This window comes from Dipodomys merriami, unplaced genomic scaffold (genome assembly GCF_024711535.1).
Source record: "Dipodomys merriami isolate MVZ:Mamm:240054 unplaced genomic scaffold, mDipMer1.0.p SCAF_11, whole genome shotgun sequence".
NCBI lineage: Eukaryota > Metazoa > Chordata > Mammalia > Rodentia > Heteromyidae > Dipodomys > Dipodomys merriami.
The window spans coordinates 14,699,882-14,721,552 of NW_027202382.1; the positions used below are offsets into that span (position 1 = coordinate 14,699,882).

The 21,671-nt window shown below is 39.0% G+C and overlaps 1 protein-coding gene across 5 annotated transcripts in view; it reads left to right on the forward strand.

Annotated features, from left to right (window-relative positions):
* Nucleotides 1-21,671, forward strand: part of Unc13b (unc-13 homolog B) — a 174,449-nt gene that overhangs the window by 90,892 nt on the left and 61,886 nt on the right. For 4 of the 5 annotated variants that reach the window (XM_070009369.1, XM_070009371.1, XM_070009370.1 and 1 more), the window contains 2 exons: nt 3,154-3,468; nt 5,987-6,077. In XM_070009369.1, coding sequence (XP_069865470.1) covers nt 3,154-3,468; nt 5,987-6,077 — 406 coding nt within the window. Of the gene's footprint in view, nt 1-23; nt 1,982-3,153; nt 3,469-5,986; nt 6,078-21,671 lie in introns of all 5 variants that reach the window. The other variant, XM_070009367.1, reaches the window with a different exon arrangement.

Sequence of the window (21,671 nt, forward strand, 5' to 3'; positions counted from 1 at the left end):
TTTCTCCTTTATCAGAATCTCAGGCACAGGCTAAAACATTGCTTATTGGCCCAGAGACCTTTGGTGAAGCTCCCCATAAAGATGAGGCTGTCAATCAGAGTGCTTTACCTGATGACATACTGGCCAACTCTTTTTCTCATGAGAACCATTTGAATGGAAAGCTCAATGATTTAGATGCTTGTACTGAACACCAGAATGAAAGATTTATCATAGACTCATTAAATTTACCACTAGAAAAGGGCCCTGATGAGGTCTTACCCCAGATCCTCAAACCAAGTGCAGCTTCTCCAGTATCAGAATGTGCAGGGCGCCTCCAGATTCAAGAAGTAGATAAAGAGGAAGACAAATCAGGCTCTACAGTAGAAATGCTTTCAGGATTTGTGACCAAAGTGAAATCTTTCTCTGAGTGCTTAATTGAACCTCCTAAAACCTTTTCTGAATTTTTCTCTCCTAAATCTCCAAAGAAAAATTCAATTTTTTCTCTTTCTTCTAATACATCATCACAGCCCTTCAAAAGTGAGTTGTTTGGTATTTTCAGAAGTCCCAAACCAGAGACACCTAAACAAAACTCATCTGTAGCTACATCCTTGCTTCAAAATGGTCATCCTAGAGATGCTGTGGTCTCAACACCTACAGAATGTTTGCATAGAGAAGCTACCTCTGCAGGACTCAATTTAGATTTAACTTCCAGTGACTGTAGAAGGTCTGGGATTAGTGTAAAGCCAGAATCAACTACTGTGTCAGCCAAAATGGAAACAAATAATATTCCTGAAAATATTCCAGAACCCCCAAGTTTTGAGAGGGCTGCTACATCTTCTGTCTCAGAGGATGACATGGGGCAAGGAGTATTGTCTCTGAGTGATGAAGGAGACATGGGGATTTTGCAGGGTACAGACACAGAAGCATCATTGGAAACAGATCAAATATTACTGCCAAAACAGTTGCACTCAGATCCTTCCGTGATTGGTGAAGATCTTTCTTCTCCAAGTCAATTACCACTTCTTGAACCAGAGCCAGCTATTCAGACTGCCTCCACAACTCAAAATTTCTTAGAGTTGCATTGTACAAATTCATTGGAAACTAATATTACATTTGACAAAGCAAGTGTCAGTGAGAGCACCACACTGAAAACTCAAGAGTCTTATTCTTGTCCTCTGCAGGACGACTCTGTGCTTGGTGTCAGAGAAAATGTTGCGATACATACTGTCCAGAAAGACAAACCTACAGTCCCCCAGGAATCAGAGCAACCAAGACCTCCATTAGAGATCCCAAACATGACCAGTTGGCCTAAACTCCACTTCCCCTCCTCCACTGCTAATCATGGGAAGACACTGAGTTCTTTCTTTTCCTCACCACCTTCTGGCAACAGAGCAGCAGACACTGGCTTAATGTCCAGTTTCAAAAAGTTGTCAACTTTATTTGAGGGAAGTAGCGAGGGGAAAGGAAGTATGTTGGCAAGTGATCTCAAACTAGGATTTGGAAAGAAACTGGATCTTTCATTTCCATGGCCAAAAGAGAATAAAGAGGACCCTGAAAAAATCCTTGCAGAATCCACCTGTCCAGTTTTAGTTACTAGTGGTGATCAGGACCTGACTCCCAGTGAGGCTAATATAGCTTTGGAGTCTTCAGAAATAACTGGGACTTGTGCTGAGCCAAATGAAGCCTATACTCAGCACTTTGGGACCACTGAACAACTGGAGGCCAAGTCAAATGTCTGTGCTGATGGGCTTTCAGAGCCTGGAGAAGCAGAAAGTCAGCTGGAAATTCCAGCATCTGGAGAATTCTGTGGTACCAAGGTCAACCTTTCTGGCTCTACCTGTCCTTCAGAGAAGCATGAGGAAGAACGCTGCACTATCTTTGAGCTACTTCACAAGCCAGAAAAACAAGAAGAGGAAGTAGTGCCTGCTAGTACTGCCTCTGTTTTGAATGTACAGCAGCTAGTTACTCTGAATGACTTCAAGGAACCGATGACCAAAAAAAGGCCTGTTCTCAAGTCAAGCATCATAAATGGTTTTAAGGAATTGACCATTTATGATGTAAATGTCTTAGTGGTAGATTATGGTAGCTTGCTTTTTATCCTTCATGTGTCTTTCCTATTACCTGAATTCCATGTTAATTAGGGGGTTGGTGGTAAGAACTAATGTGTGAATATTTTCATCCTTTTCCTTCTGGTACCAAAAGTAGTTTATTTGCTTAAAGGAGAGGCTGTGCCCTTCCTTTAAGATACTCTAGTTTGAGATTTTTCACGCTAGTTTGCGCTGCCTTATATAATGTGGAATGGAGAAGAGAGGGCAGAGAGGCTCCAAGTATTTAAGTGACATATATTAATTACAACTACATTATAGGAATAGGCTGCTTCATTGGACCTTAGGTACTTACATAATAGATGGGGAAAGACCTATTTTGCTTTGATTTTCTAAGTTGCTTCCAATAAGCTTCTGTATCTCATCCTGTAGATGGTGAGAAACTATTGAAAGGGCATATCAGTTCTTCTTTACTAAGGCATAGCCATACACATTTACAGTTGTAGAGAAGTAAATGAGGACTTAATTTATTAAATAATAGAAAATTGGATTGTAGTTTATTTTGACATTTTTACTCTGTGATATTAGAAAACTTTTTATCACAGCCACTGGATAGGTTTCTTCAGAAGACCACATTAAGAATTTAGGAATAAGCAGTAGGGCATTTAATATTAATCCTATTCACAAATAACATAGGTAAAATATTGTTACTAGGGCATGTCTCAAGTGGTAGAATATTTGCCTAGCGAGTGCAAGGCCCTGAGTTCAGTCCTTTGTACTGAACAAAAAAGAATGAAATGCAAGGAAAGGATTGAGAAAAGGAAGAAGGAAGAAAGGAAAGGGAGGAAAGAAGGGAGAGACATGGAGCGGGGAGGGACAAAGAAAATCTTTCCAAGTCAAGAGCAGGGTGCTATTGGAGAACCAAGTATATTGTGCTTGTGTCGTATCCTGTTGTGATCTGCTGAATAGAGATTAAATTTTTGTAGATTGTGAAGTTTGGTTCTCTAAGTAGAAACCTCCTGTTTGTGATTGCTACCCCAATGTAATTATCTTATGGACTTACCCATACTTGTGCCCTGGTTCCCAGTTTGCATTTATTCACTCATTTGTCATCTTCTCATTCTCACAGCCCCACCAGCAGTAGTAGGTATGGCTCTTCCTGTAATGTGAGTCAAGGAAGCTCTCAGCTGAGTGAACTAGACCAGTATCCTGAACAAGATGATGATCGTCGGGAGAGGGACTCCATTCATTCCTGCCACAGCTCTGGTAGCCTCTCCAGAGATAGCAAGCCCAATTTTGGAGAACAAGAGAAAGCCTTGGAGGTGACATGTAAAGCAGAAAAAGAGAGAATATGTGAACTCAAGGAGATAAAAGAAGATGCTACAATCCATCCTCCCTCAGATCTGATACTACACAAGGACCACATCATAAGCCCCCAGGAGAGGTAGGTGATGCTTACTCACCTGCTTCCTAACTACTTGCCCTGTGGTATCACTTACTGAACATAAGTTCTTTCTCATTTGTTTTACTGAAAATGAGTGTGGTGGAAGTAAGATACCTATACTCAATTGCACTGTTTCCTTTTATTTTTGATGTAATTATGGATATTTTGGGGTATCTCTAAAGAACACTTGGGTTTGTTGTATTTACTGATCTGCAGTGTTAGGACTCATTGAATATGCAGGGTTTTTTTTTGTTTTTGTTTTTATTTTTGTTTTGGCTGGCCCTGAGGCTTAAACTCAGGGCCTGGGTGCAGTCCCTGAGCTTCTTTTTACTCCAGGTTAGTGCCCTACCACTTGAACCACTTCCAGATTTTTGGTAGTTTAGTGGAGGTAAGGGTCTCATTGACTGTTTTTGAACCATGATCCTCAAATATCAACCTTCTGAGTAGCTAGGATTATAATCATAAGCCACTGACAGTTCTTGACCCCACATATGGCAGACTCTGAAGATGAAATAATTCGAGCCCTGCAGGTAATTTCATTAGATAGCCTCATTTCTTTGGGTACTTTGGCTGTCTTGCTAACCTATTAATATTTTAGCTTATTTTGTGAATGATATTGTTCTGTTTTTTTTGTCTTATTTTGTAAAGCCAAGGTAGTTATAAAAGACTTGATCTAGGGGACAGACTTAAACTCACTCTTCTAGTTCCTCATGATATGGTAGTGAGTTTGGAAATATGTTTCTGTAAGAAAAAAAGAAAAAAAATTTTTTGTTTGGTGGAATTATGTATGCCTAAATTCTAACTGAGAGATCAGGGTATCAAATATCAATTACATGATCAAAGTTAAGGAATGTTAGTGCTTTTACTTTACCATGGATTATTGGATGAGTCACATACCTTTCTGAAGCTATAATTTACTTTCTTTTCATTTTAACCCCTCCCTTCTTTTTGCGCAGGGTCTTGTTATATAGCACAGGTTAACCTTAAATTCCTAGTCCTCTTGTTTCTGCTTCCCAAGAGCTGAGATGCCAGGCATGTTCCACCATGCCTGGATCATTCTTAGTTTTTAGTCATCTTTATGGCTCATCTAATAGGTGAGATGGTCAGGAGACAGAGCTCTAGCCCAGCCTTTTCATTGGATTGATAACTCACTGAAAGACTGGTTCTTTGTGGACCTTAAATTTGGCAGTTAAATGGTCAGGGCTGAAGTTCTTGGTAGAGAAGTGGATATGTCCAACATGAGTACTTGCTCTTCTCTACTTGTGTCTTCTCAGGACCTAGCTGTGTACATGAAGCCCAGTTCTATTTTGGTCAGACCTACTTTCAAGTGTTTTAGAACACTGAATTCATGTAGATGGTATCAGAGCCTAGGATATATTTTGCATACATAGGTGGTAGATATTTGTCTGCTACCTTAGCTATAGGGTCCAATGGGAGGAAGGAAAAGCATTATTACTAAATTAAGAGCCTGGATGATTACTTGTTCTAATACAAAGTAGAGTTTCTGTCTCAAATAAATTTTATTATATTTATTGTTCATTTTACAAAGATGTCCCTGAGGAAGCTCAAGGAACACAATCATGACAAGCTGTGATTTTCTTTCTTGGCACTTTTTATGTAGTCTCAGTGTTGGTAAGTCTTTCAAAATACTTAGTGAAGTAGGAAGGATTTGTAGGAATAAAATTTTGCTGTAAGAAAGCTATGAAAGGGGCTGGGAAGGTGGCTCAGTGGTAGAGCGCTTGCCTTGCATACCTGAGGCCTTTGGTTCGATTCCTCAGCACCACATAAAAGAAAAAAGCCGGAAGTGGTGCTGTGGCTCAAGTCGTAGAATGCTAGCCTTGAGCTGAGCTGAGGGACAGTACCCAGGCCCAGAGTTCAGGCCCCACAACCGGACCCTCCCCCCCCCACACACACAAAAAAAGAAAGCCATGAAAACCTCTCGTGGAGGTTGGTGGTCTCCAAAGAGGGATTGAAAAGCTTATTATTATTATTTTTTTGGTCCAATAGTGGGGCCTGAACTCTGGGCCTTGGCGCTGTCCCTCAGCTCTTCAGCTCAAGGCTAGCGCTCTACCACTTGAGCCACAGCGCCACTTCCAGCTTTTTTCTTTTTGGTTATGTGGTGCTGAGGAATCGAACCCAGGGCCTCATGCATACAAGGCAAGTGTTCTACCACTGAGCAACCTTCCCAGCCTGAAAAGCTTATTTTATACTTCTCTCTCTGCTGGGTTTCTAGTTTTGACATTGACTCATTGACTCAGGGCCCTTACCATTTCTCCCTTTCCAGTGAGCCACCTCATTGAGTAAATGGGGAAAAAAAAAGAAGAGTGGGAACAGATGAAAGCTAAAAGGAGTTGTCATTTAGAGAAGAATTGTTTTTACATTAAGTATTCAGAAGAATCACTAAACAAGTATAGGCATGATTACAAATGTTTTATTTTAGATATTTTGTAATTTTGACTTCAGTTCTGTCATCTTGTGGCCTTAACTATTTTTAAGAAATATTCTTCTTTGTTACAAGTCTTCCTGAGGAGAATGCATCTTCACCATTTACCCAAGCCAGAGCGCACTGGATCCGAGCAGTTACCAAGGTCCGACTCCAGCTGCAGGAGGTAGGAATTCTGTTTCAATAATGGTTGGGAAAATTTTTCTTTTGAAAATGGTAGACATATGGTGCTGGAGAAGCTTCTCAGTGATTAGTCATCTTCTTACAGTGTACTTCTGGGAATGCATGACAAGCCAGAGCTTTAAGAGATGGGAGGTAGCCTTGATTTTTTTCTGTGCTGATTAAGAGAAATTAAATAGAAGGTGAGAATTTGAAATTTGAAGTTCTATGCTTATTCTCAGTGCTACCATCTCTTTGTTGCCATTTTAGTTTGAAATTAGGATAGAGGACTATTTCACAGTCTCTTAGTTTGACTGTTATTTTTCTAAGCCAGCCATTTCAAATACTACTGTCCTTATCTGTCCTTCTCAGTATGTCAGTAGATAGGAGATCTTCTGGCAAAAAGGATGTTTTTAAATGACAGGTGGTTGCCACTAGTATAAAACTTGGCAGATATTAAAAATGAAAAGCAAACTCACATGTGTAGATATACCCTTTAAAATTAATTCAACACTTAAGGAAAAGTTGCAAAAACAGTGGCATCATAATGCATCAGTCTTTTTCTAAACATTTGAGAGACAATTGGAGACATGATATTTGATCACTCCCAAATATCTCTCATATTTCCCTAAGAATAAAGAATAACAAAGCTATGTTTAGCATGGTAAAACTACTGATTATTAGTTGTCATAGGAGAAAGATAACCAGAGTTTAGATTGTGCCATTTATGTTTAAGATGAGATTTGCTGGCAGCCTGGTTGAGGGATTCCCTTTCCACCTAGTAATTGAACTTCCATCCATATTTTCCCTTCCCCTTCTACCTAAGATGATGATTTTAGTTAATTATCATTGTAATTTTTATGCAAACATAAATACATATATATGAATATATACTCTGATTCCCCTTTTGTATAGGGTAGTGTATTATACATGAGAATGTATTTTGCCTTTTTGCTTCTCTTTCAGCACTAAGAGCAATTTTTATTTTTTTATAGCTGCATAATTATATAGTGTGAATGTTCTACAGTTATTTACCTACTATTGATATTCATTTGGTTATCTCAAGTCATTTGGTATATCAAGATATTTTATAAATGAGACACCTTTTAAGGATGCCATTTCATATGTATACAAATATATCTAGGGAATATGTACTTTAAAATTTTGATACATAATGCCAAAATGCTATTTTTCAGTATCTTTTTTTTTTTTGTCAGTTGTGGGGCTTGATCTCGGGGCCTGGGCACTGTCCCTCAGCAATTCAGTTCAAGGCTAGCACTCTACCACTTAAGCCACAGCACCACTTCCAGTTTTTTGGTGATTAATTGGAGATAAGAGTCTCATGGACTTTGAACCATGATCCTTAGATCTCAGCCTTTTGTGTAGCTAGGATTACAAGTGTGAGCTACTTTTCAGTATCTGAAAGCAAAACAAAACAAAACAAAGGTGCTGGGAAGGTGGCTCAGTGGTAGAGCGCTTGCCTTGCATGCATGAGGCCCTGGGTTCGATTCCTCAGCACCACATAAGCAAAAAGAAAAAAAGCCGGAAGTGGCGCTGTGGCTCAAGTGGTAGAGCGCTAGCCTTGAGCTGAAGAGCTGAGGGACAGTGCCCAGGCCCAGAGTTCAGGCCCCACGACCGGACCCAAAAAACAAAAACAAAAACTTGCTTCTTGTTCACGCTATATATCATATCAAAGAGTTCAGTTTTTGTGTTACTGTCTGTGATTCAGGCTGATGGAGTAATCAGCTTTGGGAACATTGCCAGTCACAATGGTAAAGGGAAAGTAAAGATAATAAGACATAGCCCCACTCTGCTTTTTGGCAGTTAATTGGAGATAAGGATTTCTTAGACTTTATTGCCCAGGCTGGCTTCAAATCACAATCCTCAGATTTTAGCCTTCTGAGTAGCTGGGATTACAGGCATGAACCATGAGCTGGTATGCCTTTCTTTGTATTTCCATGGATTCTTGGAATGTCAGGGCCATCCTTTTTATTGCTGACATTCTAGGGCCCAATGTAGAATTGGTGTAATATATTTAACCAATATTTTATGACTGTTTTGTTTAGTCAGAATTTTCTTCTTTAGACCTTTATAGAAACTTCTAACAATTTGATGGAAGGCTGATAGCCCATTGTTTTAATTTTCATTCCTCTAACTATTTGTGCTTCAAAAACTTCTCAAAAGTTTATAGTCGGGGCTGGGAAGGTGGCTCAGTGGTAGAGTGCTTGCCTTGCATGCCTGAGGCCCTGGGTTTGTTTCCTCAGCACCATATAAGCAAAAAGAAAAAAGCCGAAGTGGCGCTGTGGCTCAAGTGGTAGAGCGCTAGCCTTGAGCTGAAGAGCTGAGGGATAGTGCCCAGGCCCAGAGTTCAGGCACCACGACTGGACCCAAAAAGAAAAAAAAGTTTATAGTCATTTGTAGTTGGCTGATATTGTATTAGATACACTTTGAGAAACTGCCAAAGCTGCACTTAAATCATTCCTATAAGATTGGCAACAACTTGAGAGAAGAGATTATATAGGGTCATTTCTGTATCCTCTGAAGCACCTGGGCGTATGCACTTAATAAGTGTTTGATGACATTGTTAATGCTGATGAAGCAGTAATGTGGGTAGTGTGGGTGGAAATGGATATGAATCTGTACCTTATTTGGTTTAGCTGCAGAAAAATCTGGGGGAGGAGGTGAGACTTTTAGCTCTAAAACAGAGACTGCCATGGCAGCAGGTGGGTGGGTGTTCCAGGTGGAAGGGACAGTGAAGGAGAAGGAATGAGGATAGGCTATAAGGAAGGTTTGACAGGAACTCTTTGGCTGTTGAAAGTGAAGAAAGAGAGCCTTGGAAAGCAGGGACAGAACTGAGCAAATAAGTTGGTTTATGATTAAATGGCGCTATAACTGGAGATTCAATATTGCAGCAGGTCAGTCTGAGAAATGTATCATCATTTTCTCAGGTGTGATCACTAGGATCAAGAGCAAGTCAACCATGTCTGCATAGTTCTCTTCTAACCAGTACCTCTGTCCCAAACAGAGACTACCTGTTTATCCTATAATTGAAGCCCTGAAAGAGAGAGATCTCTTCTCTCCAGAAGGAGTACGAAGCTCAAAGATAATAGGACCCTATAGGAACTCACCTTTTAAGATTTAACAAGGAAAGCACCCTTTCCATTATCTTAAAAAGTCCAGGATTTTCTCTGATCTTGACCTCCTATCTTAATTTCCACTACAACTCTTAGCCCTCATGGAAACCATCAGCTTCTAATCCCTCCTTTTCCTCATACTATTTCAACCCTCTCCCTCTCCCTACCATTGCTATTATAACACAAAAATATTAAAGATTGGAGAAAATGAGGGAGGGGGTAACAGTGTTCAAAAAGAAATGTACTCATTACCTTACTTATATAACTGTAACACCCCTGTTCATCACCTTTACTATATATTATATATATATATATGTATATGGAAAAATATTAAAGAATGTCTTTGATGAGTAAAGCATATGAATATATAAAATTAAAAAGGTGTGTAATATAAAGTTTACCTCCTACTTCCTTTTAGTTATCTAAATTATATTGTTACCTGTCTGTGAAAGAGTCCAGAGATAATCCACGCATTTATAAGCATATGTGTAAAATAAATGCGTATGTAGGTACATTATACACACTTGCTTTATCTTGCTTTTTTTCATTTACTACTGTATCTTTGAATTTCTATTTAAGTACAAATAGAGCTACTGCTCTATTAAGAACTACATAGTTTTCTAGTAGCACAAATAGAACTACTGCTTTTTAAAATAGCTACGTAGTATTTCTTTCTGTGGATGTGCTATAATTTATATATTCTGTCTCCTGTTGATGGATCTTTAAAATGTTGCTTTTCCCCTCTTTATTTGGTTTGAATTCAGGGCTTCATGCTAGCACTTGACTCATCCCTCCCCAGCCCTTTTTATTTTTTATTTGTTTTTGGATAGGCTCCCATACTTTTTTTCTGGCTGGTCTCAAACTGTTGTCCTCTTATTTCTGTCTTTTGACTAGCTGGGATTACAGATATGTATCACCAAATCCTTCCTCAAAAGGTGAATATTTAAAGATCATTCTTAATAACAGCCTGTGGCACTACTCTTAGAACTCTTACTAAGTTTTTCCCAAGCACAGCTGTACTACAGCTTCATGGACCAGAGAAACCTCCCTCAAAGGGACCTAGATGTTGCCTTGAATGCTGACCCAGCCCTCACTTCCAACAGGCTTTTTATCTTTTGGCCAATTGAATAGCTCCTACCTGATATCTGTGACCAGAAACAAAATATTTTCTACTTTATGTTCTTGACTGAAGCCTGGCTGTATTGTCAAGCACTTTTTAATGAAAGCAGTGCCTTTTTGTTTAAGTATTTCTAGGTCAGGAGTACTTAATGCTTGTTTTTCTTTGGCTTTCTCTGCCATTTCCAATTAATGTTTTCCACTTTTGATTACAATTCCTTTTAAAATATATGATCTAGCCGGGTGCCAGTGGCTCACGCCTGTAATCCTAGCTACTCAGGAGGTTGAGATCTGAGGATCTCGGTTTAAAGCCAGCCTGGGCAGGAAAGTCCATGAAACTCTTATCTCCAATAAACCACCAGAAAACTGGAAGTGGCGCTGTAGCTCAAGTGGTAGAGCGCTAGCCCTGAGCTGAAGAACTGAGGGACAGTGCTCAGGCCCAGAGTTCAAGGCCCCTGACCAACCAAAAAAATAAAAAATAAATATATATTCTCTCAGCCCATTTTCTTTTTAACTTAGTACTTTGTTGAATTTTCCACCATTTAAATTTCCTTCCATTGTGCCTCTCCCTTTTTCCTTTTCCTCTTGCTTGTCTGAAGAAGTTGGCAATACCAGCTGGGTCTCCAGAGCAATAGAAAGAAGTGTTTTGTTTTGTTTTTTTTGTTGTTGTTGTTTTTGTTTTATTTTGTGCTGCTCCTGGGGCTCTGAACTCAGGGCCTAGGTGCTGTCCCTAAGCTTTCTTCCTCCAGGCTAGTGCTCTACCACTTGAGCCAACGATGACTTCCAACATTTTTGATGTTTAATTGGAGATAAGTGTCTATTGAGCTTTCCTGTCTAGGCTGGCTTTGAACCATGATCCTCAGATCTCAGCTTCCTGAGTAGCTAGGATTATAGGTATCAGCCACTCATGCCTGGCTGTTGAGGTTACTTTTAAGGTGTGGTTTTTTTGTTTTTGTTTTTGTTTTTTTGTCATTTGGGTAAATGCCTAGAAGTGGGATTGCTGGGTCATAGGAGAGCTCCATGTTTAGTCTTTTGAGGAACCTCCACACTGCTTTCCAGAGTGGTTGAACAAGTTTACACTCCACCAACAGGGTAGTAGGGTTCCGTTTTGGCTATATCCCCTCCAGCATCTGTTGTTATTAGATTTCTTGATTATAGCTTGGAGTGAGATGGAATATCAATGTTGTTTTGATTTGCATTTCTTTTATGGCCAGAGATGTTGAACATTTTTTCATGTGTTTATTGGCCATTCTTATTTCCTTTTCAGAGAAGTCTCTCTTTAAGTCTTTAGCCCACTTATTAATGGGGCAATTGTTTCTTTAAGGATTTGTTTTGAGGGGATTTAAATTTTTTAGTTCTAAGTATATTTTATTTGGGGTCTGGTCGTGAGCCTGAACTCTGAGCCTGGGCACTGCCCCTTAGCTCTTCAGCTCAAGGCTAGCACTCTACCACTTGAGCCACAGCACCACTTCTGGCTTTTTTTTTTTTTTTTGCTTATGGGTGCTGAGGAATTGAATCCAGGGCCTCAAGCATGCAAGGCAAGTGCTTTACCACTGAGCCACCTTCCCAGCACCAAGTTCTAAGTATATTTTAGATATGAGGCCTTTTTATGTTGTATGGCTAGTGAAGATCTTCTCCCAATATGTGGGCTTTCTATTTATCTTGCTAGCTATGCAAGGCCACACTAAAGCTACCAGCACAACTTTGTTTATTGCAGCCTTTTTTTTTTAAAATCAAAGTTAAGATATGGAACCAACCCAGATGCCGCTCAGTAGATGAATGGATCAAGAAAATATGGTATATATACACAATGGAATTCTATGCTTCCATCAGAAAGAATGACATTGCCCCATTTGTAAGGAAATGGAAAGACTTGGAAAAAATCATATTAAATGAAGTAAGCCAGACCCAAAGAAATATATATCCCATGTTTTCCCTCATTTATAATAATTAGTATATGTCTAGGATAGTCCTAGCAGATGAGCAGAATAGCTCAATAGCTATGTACATATGACCATATAAGATGATGCTAAGAGAAATGAACTCCAAGACATGGAAATGAGAGGTTTTTCTTTGTTGTTGTTGTTTTTAATGTACTATGTGATTTCTTTTTCTCTTGTGTTTTTTTCCAAATGGTTTTTTTCCCCTGTTGTCACTGTATTTGATTTTGGTGCCCTGGGTATTTTATATATATATATACATACATACACACACACACACACACATACATACACACACATATATGTTTATCTGGATTGGGGAAGGGAAGGGGAACAACAAAGTGGTGAGACAAAGGACAAAGGGCGAACCAAGGCAACAGTGATATTCACAAGACAATATGTTGGAAATGAACTGTACAACTTGGGGTAGGGATTGGGGAGGAGGGAAAGTGAGAGAAAAATGAGTGAGGGGGTAAGAAGTTCAACAAGAAATGTACTTACTACCTTATGGTAACTTTAATTCCTCTGTACATCACCTTGACAATAAAATTAAATTAAAAAAGATTTTTTGAACCCTACAGCAGCTTATAGGTTATCAGGGAGGTAGAAATAATTAACAGCTTAATACTTAAAATATTTAGCTAAATACTTCTCAGGTACTTTTTCTGGCTCAGTCTCATTTTCTCTGTAGCACTTCGTAATGCTAAAAACAGTTGCTTTTTGTAATTTCCCTTTTTTGTCTTCTTTTTTCATCTTACTGGTTCCTTTTTTATTCCTGTCTTTTTCTACAGTCTCCCACCACTGCTAGAATCAAACCCAGGACCTATGCATACTGGAAATTTATTACCAATCTAGCTCTTCAGATACTTTGTTTAATCTCAGATCTCCACAGCTGCTGTTTTTTTTTTTTTTTGAGTCTTCAATTGAGTCATTGCTGTGTGGCAGCTACTGTACTAAGCAGCCAACAGACTTTCAGCTAGATTTCTATGCAGATGACTCCCAAATATAATGGAGTAGCCTTTCCTTTTTGATATGGCTTTGTCCTTCATATATAGTTGCATTCACAATTTCCAAGTGTTCAAAACTTTCCTCCTTGGCCTACTCTTTTTCTTTTGTTCTCTGCTTGTATTAATATCAACATCATTCTGCAGACACCCACTCAGAATCACAGTGTAACTTTTCATTCTTCCTTTTCACATGCCTCCCACTAGGATAATTTGTTAGATCTTGCTCTTTTGCTTTCTGTGCTCTTTTTTTTTTTTTTTCTCTTGGTACTAGGGTTTGAACTCACACTTTCTTTGTTTGTCCACTGCTAGTGTTTGAATACTTGAGCCATGCCTGGCTTTCTACTGTTTAATGGGATTAAAGTCTCACAGATTTTTCTGCCTTGGGTGGCTTCAAACCATGATCCTTATAGAATCATAATTTTTAAAATTCTATTATGTTTGTGTATTTTACATATACAAATACCAAATTTTATTAATTTACCAATAGGTACCTAGGTTGTTTTTATTTCATGGCTATTGGAAAAACATTGCAACCAACATAGGAATACAGATATTTTTATGAAATGGTGATTTCATCTTTGGGTATATCCAAAAGAGGGATTGCTGAGTCATACTGTAATTATATTTTAAATTTCTTTAGGAACCTCTATGGTGTTTCCATACTTGCTATGTTCATTTACATCTCTATCTGTTCGTACTAGGTGGACGTATAAATTCCTTATTCCTATTCTTGTCTTCTCCTGTCTTCTTGATGATAGTTATCTTTAGTGTTAGGTGGCATTGCATAGTGGTTTCACTTGGCATTAGTGGTGTTTTGCACCTTTCATATGCCTGTTGGCTACTTTTATGTCTTCTTTGGCAAAATGTCTTGTCAGGTCCTTTGCTAGTTTAAAAATTGCATTATTGCTGGGTGCCTGTGGCTCACGCCTATAATCCTAGCTATTCAGGAAGCTGAGATCTAAGGATCAAGGTTCAAAGCCAGCCCGGGCAGGAAAGGCCATGAGACTCTTATCTCCAGTAAACCACCAGAAAACCAGAAGTGGTGCTGTGGCTTGCCTTGAGCTGAAGAGCTGAGGGACAGTGCCCAAGCCCAGAGTTCAAGCCCCAAGACAAAAAAAAAAAAAATTTTTTTTTGAGTTTTAAAGGTTTCTTGTAGAATTTAAATATTAACCTTATAAAATACATTATTATAGATATTTTTCTAAGTTCCTAGGTTGCCTTTTCATTTTGTTTACTGTTTTCTTTGCTATTCAGAAACTTTTTAGTTTAATGTAGTACCATTTATCTATTTTTGCTTTCATAATCTGTAAAGAGAGATTGTTTATCCATCCTGGCTTATTAAGGTAGGAGGTCTGGCAGAGGTTTGAGTCAGAAGTCTTAGGAATTAAGCATAGACATTGACATTATCTGCCTAATATGCCATGGGGGCCTAATATATGTAGATAGAAATACTTAGTTTTCCAAGAAATGGAGACAAGAGGTTTTTTTGTTATTTTGCTTTTTTTTTTTTCTCCTTTGTTGCTGTTTTCAGTTGATGTACCTTTTGTCTGTAGGGAAGTTTATCTGTTTTAGGGATGGTAAGAGGAAGCACAGAAATGGTGGGATAAAGACTGAACCAATGTAGCAGATACTCACTAGACACTATGTTGAAAATGAACTATACAACTTGTGAGGAAGGCGGGGGTTGGGAGGAAAAAACTAGGAGGAAAGAAGGGAAGAGGTGACACTCTTCAAAAAGAAACATACGCATTACCTGACTTTTGTAACCCCTTTGTACATCAGCTTTACAATAAGAATAAGGGGAAAAATACTTAGTTCAGAGTTTCAAAGGTTCTTTCCTTGGCCATATATATTCATGTTACAGCTGCTTTCCACTTGAATTTTCCTTGCATATACAGGCTTTTAATTCCTTTTCTATACTGAGGTCAGCCACTAATGCCAATTCCTAGCATAGCTCCTAATGTTTAGTAGATAATCATCAATGTCTTGAGGAATAAATATTTAAAAACATAAAGTGGTATTACAAAACAATCATAATCCTTTGATTGCAAAATGAATGATTAACGCATGTAATATAACTTGCCTTAGGACTTCAAAAGCAAAGAGCAAGCTCGTTGGATTAGGGTGGTCAGAGAATTCTTAACAGATGGACTCCCAGAAGATACTAAGTTAGCAATTGTTATTAAATATTGGGAAATGTTCAAGAAATAAAATGAGCTTAGAAAGATGGAAATCTAAGGATAACTTGCATCCTATGTTTACAAGCACACTGTCATCAAGGAGAGCCATGGCTCCTTATAAGAGACAAGTTGTGTTCAATAGTACAGCTGATGTTTACCACCAAATTCAAAATGAGCATATCCTAACTTTCCATAGTATATAAAATATGACTCTTTGAAGTTGATGGAAAGAGATACTTATATCCATTCTTTAGACTGTTATTGTCAAGTGTGCTATGAAAATGTGTTTATTCAGTACATACCAAATATATCCAAATATGACTAATTAGGAAGGTCATTCTACATGAAAATCAACACCCCGGAGCATTTTTTTTCCCCGTGACAGGAAAGATTAAAAACTGTTGACTGGTTTCTCCCTAAGACAGTCTTCCTCCTTGGCATTTGTTTTATCTTCACTTTCAAATCTTTTTCTTATTTTTGACAATTACATCTTTATCTCCTACATAGTAATTCTCCTTTCTGTTTGCTTCTTAAAACTTGATCATTTCTAGGGTTCTCTTTTTCACTTCCCTTTCTTACCTAGATAATCTCACCCATGGTTTTACCTGTTACTAATGAATCCTAAACTGCAAACTCCAGTTATCTTTCATGAGTCCCAGACTTGCATATCCAGTTGCCTGTGGGCACCTCATACAACATGTTCAGACTATACTCATCATTTTGTCTTCCTCCTCCACATCCTCTTTTATATTTCCTTTCTCAGTAAATTGCATTATAGTCATGCAAGCACAGACTGACACTACCCTCCCTTGAAATGTATAACAATTGCCCTATGCTATAACATTTCCTCCACTAGGTTATGAACTCCCTCAGGACAAAGATATTATCATTTTATCATGCCTCACAGAATACTTAGTTACTCAGTTGTTTATTATTTTTATTTTTTTATGGAATTAGTATTTTTGAAAGGTTTTAGTTTTCTAAGTTTGCCATACTAGCTAGCTTAAAACAACAAAGCTTTCTTATATCAATAATTCTGGAGGGTAGAAATCCAAAATCAAAGTAAGGGGGTTAGTTCCTTCTGAAGGTGATGAGGGAACGATCTGTTACAGTCCTTTTGTTGGCTTGTAAATGGTCCCTTTTTCTCCCCATGTCATCCTTCTATCTTTAAGATCAAATCTCTGCTATACTTTTCTGAGACATGTTCTGACTAGATAGTCCAGACTGTCTTAAAATACAATCCTCCTGCCTTTGCCTCCTAATACTAAAATCACATGAATGTACCACTGTGCCCAGTGTAATTTCCCCTTTGCATAATGATAACAGTCTTACGGGCTTAGGGCTGACTCTATGAACCTCATTGTTTACCTCTATAAGGACCTTATCTCCAAAGAAGGGCCCATTCTGAGATAATGGGGGATAGCATTTCAATGTATACATTTGTGGGAAGGGAGAGGCAATAACACAGTTTGTTGAAGTCCATTCAGGCTACCAGAGCCAAATACTTAAAACTCAGTGCTTTGTAAACAGCAAACACTTGTTTCTTATAGTTCTGGTTGTGGAGAATCAAGATCAAGGAACTGGCAGGTTCAGTGTCAGGTGAGAGCCAGGTTCTAATCTACAAATGTCACCTTCTCACTATGTATCATATGGCAGAAAGAATGAAAGAGCTCCCTCGGATCTGTTTTTGAAACAGCATTGATCTCATTCATGAAGTCTCTGCCATCATAATTACTGACCTTAAATGGCCCCATCTCCCAAAATTCTATCATCTTGTGAGATATCAACATATAGATTTTGAGGAGGGGGCTTAAAATTTATTTTCTATTATAGTTCAGCCTATACTAAGTACCAAAGTAATTTTTACTGCTTTAATTTGAAATGTTTTCTTTTATTGTGTGTGTGTGTGTGTGTGTGTGTGTGTGTGTGTGTGTGTGTGTGTGTGTGTGTGTGTGTGTGTGTGTGTGTGTGTGTGTGTGTGTGTGTGTGTGTGTGTGTGTGTGTGTGTGTGTGTGTGTGTTGGGGGCAGTATTGGGGCCTACGTACTCACTGTCCCTTAACTTTTTTTTTTTGCTCAAGGCTGGTGCTTTGCTACTTGAACCACAACTCTACTTCTGGCTTTTTTTGGTGGCTAATTGGAGATAAGAATTTATCTGTTTGGTCTGGCTTCAAATCTTGATTCTAAAATCTCAGCCTACCAAGTAGCTAGAATTATAGGCATGAGCCATTGACACTTGCCTGTTTTTCCCTGTCTACATTATCTTCCTGTGTATAATTCAGTATTCAACACCTGATATTTTTTAATATATGGAAAATCCTGTAGGAAATAACTTCCTCCTTGGGGTCTCTCATTAATCCAGAGACAGAGATTTACACACTGGCTATTTATATTTTCTAAAAGCTAATAGTGACAGAGGCCTAAGCCAAGACACTGCTCCAGATTTAGGCTTGGCTTAAGACAAACCTCAGAACAAGCCAGAAAGAACTAAAAGGAATATTTGATCAAGTCAGTCAGTCAGCTTTTAGTAATAAGATACTCTCTTCTCCATGAATTTTCAAATTTTAAATAAACAAGAAATTTCATTTATTGGGTTTCTCTTAGAAAATCATCAGCACTTGGCACCGTGGCTCCCCTTGGTTATACAGATTGAAGCCATCTGTAGATTGGTTGGATGCATATTTAAATAGATACTAATTCAGGACCTGCATTAGTCCTAAGTATACAAGCTATGACTTTTGACCAGGGTTATGTGCAAGTGAAGTAATATAGATGCTGTCTTGATTAAGAGGTTTTAACCAGCCGGACACTGGTGGCTCATGCCTGTAATCCTAGCTACTTAGGAGGCTGAGATCTGAGGATTGTGGTTCAAAGCTAGCCCAGGCAGGAAAATCCATGAGACTCTTATCTCTGATTAACCACCAGAAAAATTGGAAGTGGGTGTTGTGGCTCAAGTGGTAGAGCAGTAGCCTTGAGCTGAAGAGCTCAGGGACAGCACTCAGGCAGAGTTCAAGCCCCGGGACGGCCCCCCCCCCCAAAAAAAAAAAAGTTTTTAATCATTCGGTCCTAAAATGATATGGGACCACAGTCTTTGACAGGACAGGCCAAAAACCTGTTTAACTGGACATTCCCAATGACTTTATTTATTAGTTCTTTATGCTCAAAATTTCATTAATAAGGTATAGTGATTGACCTGATTGCAGGACTGAGCTTTGTCAGCAATTTGTTATTCCTTAGGCTTACTTTGCAGGTTGTCGGGTCTGATTTAGGCTGCTTAGCAGCTATGTCTTAGCACATCAGCACATTTCTTGCCAGGTTCATCATTCCCCTGGGGTGGCATATTCCTGAGGGAAGAAAGAGGATCACTTCCCATTGCTCATCATTCTTTGTTTGTATATAGTTTCTGAGTAGTTTAGGGACAGCATAATTCTGTAGAAACTGGACTTTTCTAAGGCACTAGAATGAACCATTTTCCTTACACCTGAAACAAATCTTAGCTGTGTATCTACCTGTCAGCTTCTTCTTGTTGCTTCTGGCCTTTTTTAGTGGTAAGGGAAGAAAATACAGACTGATTTCTTAATTCTCACTGACTCCTTAATTTTTACATAAATAGACTTGGGGACCCCCCCGCCAATCATTTGCACCATGTTATGTAACTATGATAAGGTATATGGTAGGCATCTGCTGGTCCTGACTCTCCTAGGATCAAGTAGTAATTCTTGAAAAGGAAAGCCAGGTTTGGAGTGGACATGTTCTTTGCTTCCAAACAAGTTATATCTGGCTGTGGGGAGACATAGATTGGCTGTATGAGAGGAGAATTGTAATTGGCGAGGCCCTCCTCCAATGTCCCTGTGACACCACTTAGTTGCTTTAGTTAACAAGGAATTTTGTGCACCAGGTGGTCTTCTGAGTAACCCACCCATTCAGCTCCCCTTTAGTGTTCCTGCTGCTCTGAACCTTCCCACAACTCTGCGTGAGTGTCAGTGTTTCATGTTGAATTTCCATCTTGACTCATCTGTCTCTAGGCAAAGATCCCTGCAAAGATTTAAATTGGGAACCAGACCTTGAGAATGTCTGTTGAGAGCATTTCACAGCTTCTGGATAAATGCCTTTCCCTTCTTAACCCAATCTGTTTTTCCGTTTCTGCCCAGATAGCTCTTAAGCAGCCTTGTGCTGAAAAAGTTTCCCAGCTGAGGTGGGTGCTGTGTTATTTCTTACTTGAAGAAGCACCTCATCCTCTTAGCTTACCTAGGATTCCCAAGGGCCAGATCTAATGTGACAGAGGCTGCATTCGTGTTTACAAGGTTCAAGAAATGGAAATGACCTACCTTTGCCAAAGGAGGCTTGTTAGTCTCTAGCCATATGATATCTGATATTTTGTAGAATGATGATTGACAGAGCCCCTCTCAGAGCTTATACTGACTGCTGTTTACCATTTTTCCATTTTTTCCCCTTACTCTTGCTGAAACATGAGAAGATAGTAAGATACAAGGGTAATTTGCTATCAAAGCCAAATGAGCTCTCATGTGAAGTTTGAAGACTATAAAGGTAGCAAAATTGGTTGTGCCCAGTATCCTAAATATACATCTAACCTTTCATTTTTCTGGGGATCCCAAGCTGCTTCAATGATGCTTTGGATGTGTTTGGTAGGCAGTTGGGCAAGACAGGATCCATTAACCTTTAGAATAACACCCAGGGTCTCAGGCAGGCCCTATAGATAGGACTGGTCAAGTCTTAGCTTGGGAGATCAACGTCAGTCTTGAGATAGTCAACTTCTTTTCATCTTAAAATGCTCAGCTCCAAACCTGATAACTACTCACTGCTCTTGGCTTCTTATGCTGGGGAAGGAATTCTGATTTAATCAGCTTTCCCCATATTTCTTGTTTTAAACCTTTTACCTCTTTCTCCTGGCTCAACTCTGGGAAACTCCACTATAAATTGGCTGTGACTTCCACTGAAATTTGACAGTTTTCAAGTTATTTTTTTCTCTGTATTTAGATGTGGTTATAGTTTTGCTGTCAGCCCTTATCTCTTCTGTCATCCAGCCAGCTCCAACTGGGTTAGGAGGTATTTGCTCTGCTGTCAGTGCTGGCTGCATAATGAGGTAGATGGTTAAGAAATGGGATGTTTAGCATTCTTTGGAGTTTAAATTTTCTTCTTTGGTTTAAGGGGAAGGAATGTTATTGGAAGAAGGCAGTAGAGAGGCAAATGATAGCTTTGAAATCAGTCTTTGTGCCTTAGGATCTTGGATAAGCCAAGGAAATCATTGCTAATTTAAAAGCTTGTTTTATCCATCATATAGAATTACCAGTTAGTTCTACAGTGATAGATCCTAAGGTAGTCCCCATAGACTACCTAATTCCTAGGCTAAAGAGGCTGCATTCTATTCTGGATTGTCACACAATATGGCAGGTAAAGGATTTGGGAGCCTAGCCTGGGCATTCTGGGCGCATCAAATTTGCCTACCACTGTTGGCCTGAGGCCTAATTTCTTTAATCAAGTTCAGGGAAAGTAGAGAAGAATGACTTCACTAGATAACTGGCTGATCATGTCTCTATACTGATGATTCTGAGGTTCTCTAGGCAGAGAAAGCAATTAAAAAAAAAATCCAGACTTGTGGTTGTAGACTGGAAAGAGGCATCATATTTTATGATCTTGGCATTTTATGGCCTATAGCTTCAAGGGTCCCTTGCATATACTTGAACATTATGTTGTTATGAAGATGACGACATTCATTTTTCCATGAATCCTAACTAGAATGGTTGAATTATGAGGGAGAAGGACCATGTGAGAGGCATTGGGCTAGCAAAGTCTCCAGGGAGATAAGGCAGCTATTGGCCAAGAAGATTGGGGAAATTTGGGTGCATGCAAACAGATCCTGAACCTTAGATAGCTTTTGGTCAATGTAATAGTACTTTAGGTTACCAAGTTCTGAAATCTGGATTCTAATGCAATCTTTGACTTCTATAGTTAAGGGTCTCTCTTTGCTTGCTCAGCTAACCCCCCCCCCCATTTCTTCCTACTCACTGACTAGAGAAAATTCTAATTTCTGGATTATTTTGCAGTGGTTATCAGAACTCTGTAGTTCATGTGTACTCTGGGAAGACTGTACTACTTGATGTGAACTTCAATTGGGCACTTTACCTGTCCACCTTCCCAAAGACTGACAGCAGAATATATATACACAAAACCCAACCAACCTAGAGCTTCTTTTTTTTTTTTTTTT